Below are 11,980 nucleotides of genomic sequence, written 5' to 3'. Positions count from 1 at the left end.
TCATTCAAAAAAAATCTGAACGTGGATACCATCAAAATTTAATGGTATATAACTTAATCTAAGACACACATCTGGTAAAAGATTCTTAAAAATCTGTTCATAACTTTTTGAGTTGCAATTGCAATATTGGTAATGCATACAATCGTTAAACACACATACACATCATTAAAAAAATCTTGGATCTGGATCATGATCCGGATCACCTCCGAAATTCAAAAGCATCTAATTTAGACCAAGACACAGTTGATCGTAGGTTCTTGATTTATCCTGGTGACCAACGAACATCAAACAACAAACAAACAAACTAACCAACGCGACCAAAAACATAACCTCCGTGGCAAAAGTAACAGTGATAGTAATAATGATGTAATAAGAATAATGATAGTGCTTAAGATCATGATAATAGTGATAATGATAATGATGAAGATAATGATAGTAGTAATAATGATGATGATAATAATGATAATGATAATGACGATGGTGATGATGAGGAAGAGGAGGAGAAGAGGGAATATGATAATGATATTAGTACAGATGGCCATGCAGTATTAGGATAATTAAAACCACAACTACTTGCAACAACATCGCCACATCGGCCATCATTGCCTCCTTGTGTAACACAGGATTCCACATCACGAGCATATCTTGCAGGAGTATACCTGCAGGGACGCCAGACAGAGATACATTTCGCCAGCTCATATTTTCCTTTGCAGAGCTATGGCATTCATTACAAGAAGGACGGGGAAATTGAGGTCATTACGTATGTGGACTTCGTCGAGTACGCCGGCCCAGCCTTCAGAGCTGGGATGCGCGAAGGTCAGTGTCTGTGGGCTTCAGGCTTCATTTATTGAGATTTTGTGGTTTTTGTGATATATATAAAATGCTCTTAAAAATCGCTTAAGGATGGTGGTGTTGTTAGCTATAAACTAAGAGAAATAAAACTGAAATGTTGACGATAGTCAGTATTAGATTTATTCATCGGAAAACGGAAATAGGATCGAAAGAAGTGAAGAAAGAAAAAAAAAACTATACCATTTCTGAAGACAAAAAAAGCTGTACCCCCCCCCCCGTTTTAACATCCCCTCTAACTACATTTCAACACACAGGTGACGTCATTCTCTCGATCAACGGGCACGACATGGAGAAAGCCGACCACAAAGCCCTCGTCAACTTCATCCAGGGCTGCGGGGACAGGATGCGCATGGTGGTGCTGTTCGAAGACTGTGTGCACAAGGTAGTGTACTTTTGGGGGTCCTGTGCCTCTGACACTTTAGCGTTTTTGGGGGTACTAGCCTTGGTGAAGCTCAAACCTTAGCGGTGATTTTACATGTACTGATTTGCTGCATTGTTGATTAGGTTTGGTAATATATTTATTTTTTTGAGTTTTTGTTTCGTGTATGGATATTTTTTGTTCTCTCTCTTTTTATGTTATTTTTTTTTCCTTCTTTATAAAAATTCTGGGATGATTAGAAATTAAGCATCCTAGTATACGTAAAGAATTGAGCGAAATTATATAATAGTAGGGAATGATGCAGTAAAAAAAGATATCATTAGTATTAATATCCGGAAGAGATTTTTTTCATATTTTCTCAAGGCAGCATATATAACAGTCAAACTTTTCTTGAGATTCCATTTCCAGCAAAGAATTCGCAATGTATTTTAGACAAAATAAATATTTACATTTACGTTGCAGAAAATGTGGCATACACTTTTCTAATGTATGCCCGAGATTCTATTCACATGAAATTGAAGTCCACTCTGTTTCCATCCTTCACATGCCAATATAAAGAACGAAAATTACTGTACTTTCAATCCATGATACATGTGGCTAGTGAGAGTGAGGGTGAGTAAGTAGATAAGTAGGTAAATGAGAAAAAGAGAGAGAGAGAAGATAAGATGAGAAAAGAAAATATATACATGATAATCATATACCAGATTTTCCCCATCAGTATGTGAGTATGACCTTTAACTTCATCTTTCGTTATTTTTTGTTTGCTTGTTTGTTTGTTTGGAGAACTAAGAAAGAAGAATTCGGTCGTAAATAGAAAACAAAAAACAAATAAAAAAATCTACGAACTCCGATACGAAGAACATACACGTAACATACACATGATACACCGTGCACACACACCTCACCCCTTGCCACACACACATACACAACCATCATTCGCTATACGATCGGGGTATACTCTCCAGACAATCATTTATCAATAACATTATAAAGTTCAATGGAGTACATCTCTGGCCACTCAGAATAATGATAAATTCACAATGAACGGACGTCCCACCTAAGAATACCTAGCTGCAAGTTAATGAAATGATGGTTCAATTTATATATAAAATAACAAAGAAAATGGAATAAATGAGAAGGAAAGGCGGTGAGAGCGATGCACAGAAATCAAGGAAAATATTGAATGCTCATTTCCAACGCAAGGTTTTATAAACGCGTAGATTCACTTATTTTATGCTTAAAAGCGGAACAATCACAAGGCACAGCGCAGATTGGATATAATCACTCTGCGTTTAGGGAGATAGAATTTATGGAACCTTTTGACTGCAGATAATCGGCCGGTTTGTTGAAATTGTGGCAGGCCCGACCCAATAAATATTCATATATACGGACATGCATATTCACAGGAATTAAGGGATATCTGTCTGTCTAATAGATATACATTTATCTGTCTATCTGTCAGGTATATATGCATGTCTAGACTGATAGATATGTATTGATTTATGTGTACGTTATTATATTATTATATATGAATATTTATCAGGTCGGGCCTCGTACGATTTTAACAAACCAGTGGTATAACAGCGTAGTATTGGCAGGTAAGCTTTCCACTGGGACCAAATAGTCGTACTACCAACAACAAACCGTGTAACTAACGACAGAGGATGCTTATTTTGTAAGCGTGGGGAATTTTTGTATGAGTGTCTGTCACCAGACCAAACTACCGTAAGCGTAAGCTAGCATCTAACATTTGTATATTTCTTTTAATGGTCCAACTATCAGTTAGATTTATACTTTTGATCAGGAGATACTAGTATCAATAATTCAATGTTTGACCAACAGTGCGCGTGTTCACTCATTATTAACCTAAAGCCTAATGCTTCTTAAATGTCAGACTAATCAGTTAATCGAACAGTACATTAACTTATAGGTGATGGCTAAAGTTGAGAACGATTCTGATTTATTTTACAAAAAGTAATCTTTGGTTTTATAAGGTAAATTTAATAAAGCATTTGGTTTGAGTGACTCATTATTCCTTCATCTACCTTAAAACTGCCACCACCTCAAAACTAATTCGATATCCACGAAAAGCGCGGGAAGTCATGATGACGTCAGAATAGGCAGGTCTCTAATTCCTTAAACTCATCCAAAGTTCCTAATTATATCTTTAATTCGTCCGTTCATTCGCTTTTACATTGTTCATTTTTCTCTCGCATTCTCTCTCTCTCTCTCTCTCTCTCTCTCTCTCTCTCTCTCTCTCTCCCTCTCTCTCTCTCTCTCTCTCTCTCTCTCTCTCTCTCTCTCTCTCTCTCTCTCTCGCTAATTTCCCTCTTTCTCACACGAACCATCGCCATCCCAGTCCATTGCATGATCACCTAAATGTTCTTGCTCAGTCTGATAGGACTCGACTTCGAACGAGCCCAGCGAATCTCCGCCATCGCCGTGAAATAAGTTTCGCCAAAAAAAAGTATATATATATATATATATATATATATATATATATATATATATATATATATGGCAATCAGACAAAGATTAATCGATTCCACACTCCAACAGAAAGAAAAATATTTTTTTTATGGCAAGATTTTAGACATTGTAGCTGATGAACACAAAACAGAGAATTAACTCAAGATGAAGCTAGGGCTGTTCAGAGGAAGTACACTCACTGGATGTTTGTGAATGTATGAAGGGAACTGACCATTGCTGCGCTTTACAAATTGTGATTTGTGCTACGAGTTATTGCCTTTTGTATGTATATTATACAATATACATATTGATGGTAAACACACACTAATATTACATAAAAACAGATATGTTATAGCAAGACAATGGCACAATGCTGACATATAAACCTGCTGCAAAAATAGTTTGTTGACATTGGCGCAAGCGGTATGATTTATCAGTACTGACATTTACTATGATTTATTTCATTATTTTCATTTTTTTGTTGAAACAGCAGCTGGGGAAGTGTTTCCCATGGTGTAACTGTTTATGTGTGTAATTGACTGTGAGTAATTGAGTGAACAAATGGCTGTGTGCTTGCGCATGTATGCACACACACACACACACACACACACACACACACACACACACACACACACACACACACACACACACACACACACACACACACACACACACACACACACACACACACACACACACAAAGGAAATTCTCAACATATTTCTTCTCTGATTGTCATGTGTTATATGAATATTTGAAGAAATATTTCCTCTCTTCAAGTTTAAGCTTTTCCTTTTATGTGAAAATCAAAGAGTAAATGTAGATAGTTATTTCTCAGTTATAAAGAATCATAAAGAATCAATATTTGTGATTTAATTAATCTCAAGAGTTCAGTTATAAGAGCTGGTGTTGTGTGTCTCGTGAATCCAGTCGTGGAGATAAGACCTATTACATTGCAAAAGTGTTCTTTGCAAATAGCTGACAGTTGGAAGTAGGTAAATATCATATACTTTCTGTCGCTTGATACTGAAAGACTGAGATTTTTTATTAGCTTAGTAGACATGATGACCAATTGGGATGGAATGTTTCATTGTTTATATATTTTAAGAACTTTTGTATTGTATCATTTTACATTTCTATTTACATTTTGATAACTTTTTTGTTAGAGTATGGGTTGTAGCTTTTTAGATGCATTTGTTTGTTTTAATTTTTTTCAGAAGACTTTACAGAAACAATTTTCATTATTGAATAAAAGATATGGCATGTATCAATATTTTAAATGTCCAGTTGTTCACATCATTGGCATTGATATGACAGTGTATCAGTATCCAAATTATCATAATGTCAATAATTTTCTTATATGTTAGATTTTACATGCTATACTCTGCAGAAAGAGCTCACCAAAAGTCAGGTAGAATGCTGAATAATTTATACACTAGATACTGTAGTGATGTACTTATATGGCCAGGTGGAACTGCACATGCGATACATCCAGCTGCAACGTCTCCTGCAGGAGAAGATGTCTGACCTGGAGCGGTTGTGTCACCAGGAGAAGTCCTTGCTGGCTGGTAAGTTGGCGTCATCCCCTGTGCGTCACGCCTTCAACATCGCCCACGCCCGCCTGCTGGACTGGTTGAGGGCTCAGCGTCGCCTTCTCCCGCCCGAACGGGACCTCACCTGCCTCATCCCGACCTCACTTTCCACCTCCACCTCCACCATCCACAACCTGTCTGCTGCCGCCCACCACCCACACTCCACCACTACTACCCCCCGGCATCACCCGGGTGCCTCACACTCACACAAGCACCCAGCCACCGTCACCATGCACGGCCACATTCACCACACCACTCCCACCACCCTTTCTTGCAGGGATGATGTCCCTCGCCTCGAAGACCTTGGGAGAGCGTACACGCGAAGAATGTCGGGTAGGATGTCGCCGCAAGTCCATGACAATAAGAACCAGCTGACAACTGGGGAAATAAAGAATGAGAGTAGAAGGACTGATGATATCAGTGCTCTATATTCACCGTCTTGTAAAGTGATAAATGCGAATATTTTTCAACATCAGGAAAATCAGGGTAATGTACAGGGCTTCATGGGATGGGATGCAAATATTTACTCAGACGGCAGTATAGATTCTCACCTTATTTACGGCTCAAATGCTAATAACAGAATGTCATGGGGTATGAATACCTTCCACGCAAATCAGGCTAACGAGTACCATAGTTTGCCATGTTCTGGGAGGTCTTCTTATCCTCCTTTGCCAACTAGTTGCAATGATCCTCTGTGCAATGCAAACCACTCGCCAGGATTTGCTGTTCAGAAGAGACAACAGGAAGGTGGTGGGGTCACAATGCAGGACGGGGAGGGTAAAGCTTTCCAAAGCCACCGTCGAGCTCTCAGTGCCGAGGCTTGGAGGTGGCCCAGGGACAGAGACAACTGGCATGAGATGCAAAAAAGGAATGAATCTGTAACACCGTTTTCCACATTCTTAGGTCTTGATGCAGTTTCTAAAGAGGGTAATGTGATCATAAAGTCAAAGGGGAGTTATCAAAAAAGGGGGAGCTTACATAGGAAGGACAGCTTTAAGAAAGAGCAAATGATGCAAAATAGTCGTACAGGGAGGGATCCAGATATGCTGAAGAAAAAAGCAGAGGATGATCCTAGGAGGGGTAAAGCCGAATACAAAATGAGCCGGGCATCATCTGTCTCCTGTATGCCAAATGATCAGTGCCTCATGTATGACTCAGTTATAAAGGAGCTCAAAAGTTCTGTGAACCCAGAACCTCAGAACGGAGAGGAACCCAAGTCTCCCTTCGAGAAAATGAGTCTGAGTGGTTTAGAAGAATATGACCGAAGTCCTAAGCATACATCAAGCCTAAAGGGACCCTCAGAATTCAACTTTAGCAGTTCTAGTTTGCCACACAGAAAGGGTTCTAAAACGAGAAAGAAAAAAGATGCGCTACATCCTAAGAAATGCAGTTCTTTAGACGAGGACAAACTTACTAGTATATTTGGATCTGATGATAATCAGAAAATCGAGTATGGTCTTGAGGATAACATAGATTCTTGTTCTGAGATTTCATCGCATGTACGGTCATCAGACCTTCATATGCACCCATTTCTGTCTCTGCCATTTGCATCTGCAAGGTTTGCGCCTTCTCCCTCAGAGAGTCATCCTCACATGGTACGAGGGGGCTCCTTCCATGCACCTTACAGATCTCGGCAGAACTCGGAGGAGAGACCAAGGAGCCTCTCAAGATCCAAAAAATCTCAGGTTTCTTCGAGCACTTCATGGGAGTCGACTAAAAACACGCACAAGCAGAGGTCCTGCACTTCTCTTTGTGAGGGTTCAGGGGAAAAAATTAGGGACAGTACAAATAAGAAGAACGTGCCACCAATATCGCGATCGGAGTCGCTCAGATCTTCCCGCGGCTCGTCCACGCCCTTTATCACGAGAGAATGTATAAAAGGTTCCTGCACTCATAGTACGAAGCCAAGACAGTCGAATCGCATTCCTTTCAAATTAGGTCATGGTGGGGAAAATAAGCAGGAAATCATAGATGGATCTGATTCTTATATAATGAGCCGTATCGTAGGTGGTTACATGAAGGATGATACCGTAGGTAAGGAAAATCTATCAAAAAGTGGAAGTCCTGCAGCCTGGAAAAAATCGTGGAGGGACGATAGACAGAGAACCCATCCTCCAGTAAATGAAATGTTCTCAAAGAAACCAGAATGGAATAGCTGCCATACTGAGAAAAATAAGCGTAGAAATGCAAGTCTCTCTCGAAGGGATGTAGGCCACAAAGACGTGGAGCGTGAATCTGAAGCAAGAGGTTGCATGGGTACAAATTGGATGTTCCCATCACCAAAGAATGATGAAACAAGATCATGGCAGACGTCACGTAAAGCCTCATCCAAGTCTCTGCCTAAACAGAAATCTTGGCATGCTCGACAAGAGCCATCCTTACATCACCAGCCTCACAATCGCGAGTACCAGCAGCACCATGAGCGCAAAACTAGACCAAATTCATTATACTCCTGGACTGGAAGTTGTGAAGGTATCAGTTCCGCAACAGATCACTCTGGAAGGACAGTAGTATCAGCACGCTCTCGTTCTCTTTGCACTGATTCACTTGTTACTCCAGCACGCGAAGTTAATAATTCTGCAGGAGATGTGTATCGCTTTGCTCCAGCCCCACAGGAGCCAAGGCTGCGTTCAGATTCTATGGAAGCACGCTGGTCGTCGGACAACTCCCTAGAGGATCGACCACCCGACCGTCGAGGTGCCACCACTAACTATGATAGTCTATACTCAGAGATATCCAGTGAGTCATCGGTATATGGCACACCTCAGCCTAGGGACTGTCTTGTACCTCGAGAAGACAGAGGTGTCTTGTCAGATGATGAAGCTTCTGTTGACCTTGATGCTACTCCTCGTACCCGGAGGAATGCTGCCCCACGTCGACGGAAGTCTCAAGGGTGCAGGTCAAGTGATGATGTTCCAAGGGCAGTCAGGGCAGTGGGGGAGAGGAATGCCTTTACCCCTCCTGCAACATCATACCCATCATCCTCATGGCCTGGCATGTCTACCAGAATGTCCTCCCCTGCCTCTAGTTCCCCAAGTGGTGAATGGTTCCAGGCTGCAGAGGTGAGCCGGACAGTGGGGGCACTGGCTGACTCCCTTACCGCATACCGTGCCAACCTTGTTTAAATAAATGATTATTGGTGTTTTTCTTTATGTATATCTATTTCAGCCTCACTAGGATTTCATGTTTTCTATGTTTTTTAAATCTGTTCCCTTAATCCTAGCACAGCCTAATGCAGTGGCGATTTATTTATAAGAGAGAGTTCCTGTTAGTGTATATGATTTATTTAACCTATCATGAGCATGTTAATGTTTTAAGCATGTTTTCCTATATGGATATAATAGATGACCTGATACTGTAGCTCTAGCATGAAGCACAATGATTTAAACCATTCCATTATTGTCTCTGATTTAAAGTTTGAAAGATTATAAAGCCTATTATCAATATACTTGTACCTTTCACTGTAAATATGATAGTGCACTCCCTAGCTTTGAGATACTATAATTCATGAGATTGGCAAATTTTCAGTTTCTCAGGAGATTTACTATGATCACCTACATGAACTTATTCATAGTTATTTATAGTTACCATTTTAAAAGCTCAAAACAATAGTAAATCTCCTGATTATGTTAAATGCTTTGACTGCAGACTGTTTGGTGTCACCATGACATACTTGCCTTTAATACACTTCTCTGTAGTTCTTACCTACTTGCCATCAGTTGGACTGAACCTACAGTGATGATGTGTTTATGGCCACAGTCTTGATGAGAACATTCAGATCTCAGTACATCCTAGCACATCCTCCATCTGAGATTGACGCTTCATTGCCTGGTATGGTGGTTTCTTCCTCAGCATGGAGAGCCCAGGGTTTCCGCATCCCCCAGCACCCGGTGTCCGGCCGTCCACACCAGCACCTGTACCATCACCATCACCACCACCAGCACCACCACCACCACCACCACCGGCAACTGCTTCCTGCCTCCAGCACCACCTCATCCCCCCTGCCTACCTCCTCTAGGGTGCTGCCCCCACCCATCCAGTATCGCATACCCCCTGCCAGCCCTTGTAGTGCCCAGAACCCCATAAGACCCCCACAAGATCAATGGGGTGCAATGTCCTCCACCAACTCCCAGTCTCATGCTCCCTCACCACTTCATCACCATCGGCAGCACCAACAACAACAGCAACAACTACAACAACAACAATATCTCCAACTCAGCTGTTCCCCTGGTGCTGTCCGGAGGCCTCATGTGTCTTCTGAGTGTAGCTCTCCAGCCCAAACTATTCACACTCCTCTTGGCTCTGTACCATCTGTCGCTCAGCAGCAATGGCAACAGCGTAAACCACACTCTTGGGATAACTTGCTTTCCACGAGGGCATTTGGTGGATATGGGTTTGGCTATGGGTTTATCGATACAATCCCCCCTCGTGGAGCTGGCAGGGGTGAGAAGTTGCGGTCAGTTAGCACCCATCGCTTGAGGGAGGAGGACAAGGAAAATGTGGCAGGCGGTGGGGGAGGGGTGCGACCTTCGCCGCGATCATCAGAGAATCTTGTTTCCCCTCTGGATGGCTCCTGCTTTTCTTGTGACTGCTTAAATCTCGATCCAGCACCTCTTCACACATGCCTCTTTTCCAAGCCTAAGAGCACTGAAAGCCTCTTGGCACCACGTTCCCTCCACCCTGCTGCCTCTGACTCAAGCTTGGCAGGAGATCCTCAACATACTAGGCGACGTTCTCGAGCTGCTTCCTTAGCTGACTGCCTTGGTGCCACCAGACACTCTCCTCCAGACCAGGATGAAATGACGCACCTGTGACACTGTTAAAGGTTCAATTTGTTAATTCATTTCACCTCATGTAATTCTTTTATTAACATTTTTTTTACCTAACAAAAATACAGTAAATGTATATCTTTGATATAAGGCAAATGAATTTATAGTTTTAAAATGAAGGGTTAGTAGATGTACACTTTTTCTAATGAAGCACATTTTAGAGTCCTCGTATAGTCAGTCCCTTCATACAAGGATAAATGATAGAATACCCTTCAACAAAGACAGCTTTGCACCTTGTATCATACCCAATATTGATTTTAAAAATATTGTAGTGAAGATGGTTAGAGTGAACTATACTTCACAATAGGTAGTAAGCTCTTTCTTGTCTATGAGAAGTAGAGATGCACAAGAATTTTGACAGTGTAATTGTAGTTATTTTCTCAAAGAATTAATCATTGCAAGATTCTCAGATACCGAGTCACAGCAAGATATGCAGTTATAGATACAAAACAATTATTTCTAGACATTTGAAAACCAATATCTGGAAATTATGATAGCAGTTTAGAAGTGATAAAGTAATTGCATAGATATGTCATTGCCCCCATTCTAGAAAATAATACAGGCTGAACCTCTGTATATGCTAATATGTGGTTCTTTGGCTTGATCAGAGGGTAACAGGAATCCGTGTCTGGGGGCCACATCTTTTTTATTACATTTGCTAGTCCCTGCTAGTCCTGGCTGTAATTGTTCTATGCTTACATTCAGTGTAATTTAAGTTAGCTGTTTCCTTGTATGACATAATGGAAGCTGAAACATATATATATTAATCTATACCCATATCACCTAAACCAAACTAGCTTTTTTTACGGTATATTATATTTTTGCATATGCTTCGTCTAACTATTTCCTTGTGCCAATATCTCAGATGTATTGTGGAACGACATACTATGTAGGTAATCAGTGATCTTAGGCTAGACGGATGGCTTACTTTAGAAGTACTGGTACAGGTAAATATTGATACTAGTAGTTTGGAAAAGCCTCCCATTTGTTTATTGAAAGATACATTTGTGTTTAAAGGATTAGAGAGGTTCAGCCTGTAGACATTTTGATTAGTGTATTTTTATGAGTGAATCAAGTAATGACCATTCATCATATGAAAGAAAATCAATTATATATTCATTTGCTATGCCATTTTGATTCTGGTTGAGGAATAGTTGTAGGAACAAGGGGTATAATGATGACCGAGATAGTGATGATCACTATTGGACAAGTAAACAAGTATATCAGGATATTTTAAAGTAATTTTTTGTTTTTCAGATGTATTCTTTTCCCTTCACTACTGAAGTGCTTAATCTAAATTTAGTATAGTTGAATATCAAACTTATAAGAGGATGTAGACGCTGATATGACCATTAAGAAAGAGAAATAGACTTTTTATCTATTAATTTCCATGTACCATTCTTTTAATACTGACTGATAGTCCATACATTGCACACTGTATGTGTTACAATCTCAGCTGATATTCTGGTAAGTCCTAGAAAAAATATATAAGCATAAGTGTAGAAGTGGACAAGAATATCAAGCCACTGTATGTATGGACATGATATATAGCAATGTTGGGTACTATAAACTGCCATGTCGAAATACATTTCGGTTTATATAGATACTACACTGTATGGATTTTTCCAGAAACTCAGAGACATTAGGAGATGTGTGGGATGGATGACCTCGAAATCGACAGGTATTCTTTTTTCACTTTTCCCTCACATTTTTTTGGATCACGCAAGTGATTAGCAATTATTGTACAAGTGTATTGTCTCTAACGATATGAATATTTTGTTAATTTGTAATGTGCCATAGTAGATATTAGTGATGCATATGTAACATGTGCCAAAGCAAGGTCTCAGTAAATGTAAAACAG

The 11,980-nt window shown here is 40.3% G+C and overlaps 1 protein-coding gene across 1 annotated transcript in view; it reads left to right on the top strand.

Moving 5' to 3' along the window:
• Positions 1-713: 713 nt before the first annotated feature.
• The window catches only part of LOC113820404 (uncharacterized), a gene marked incomplete at its 5' end in the record, with an annotated part of 12,737 nt that continues 1,470 nt past the window's right edge, over positions 714-11,980 (top strand). Inside the window, 4 exon segments of the mRNA XM_070145029.1 lie at positions 714-816; positions 1,107-1,234; positions 5,167-5,266; positions 9,143-11,980. The exon segment at positions 9,143-11,980 is cut by the window's right edge and continues 1,470 nt beyond it. Coding sequence (XP_070001130.1) covers positions 807-816; positions 1,107-1,234; positions 5,167-5,266; positions 9,143-10,104 — 1,200 coding nt within the window. The 3' untranslated portion in view covers positions 10,105-11,980.

This window comes from Penaeus vannamei, chromosome 33, assembly GCF_042767895.1.
Source record: "Penaeus vannamei isolate JL-2024 chromosome 33, ASM4276789v1, whole genome shotgun sequence".
Taxonomy (NCBI): Eukaryota; Metazoa; Arthropoda; class Malacostraca; order Decapoda; family Penaeidae; genus Penaeus; species Penaeus vannamei.
Note: the sequence above shows the minus strand (reverse complement) of the source record. Positions and strands in the feature narration are given on the sequence as shown.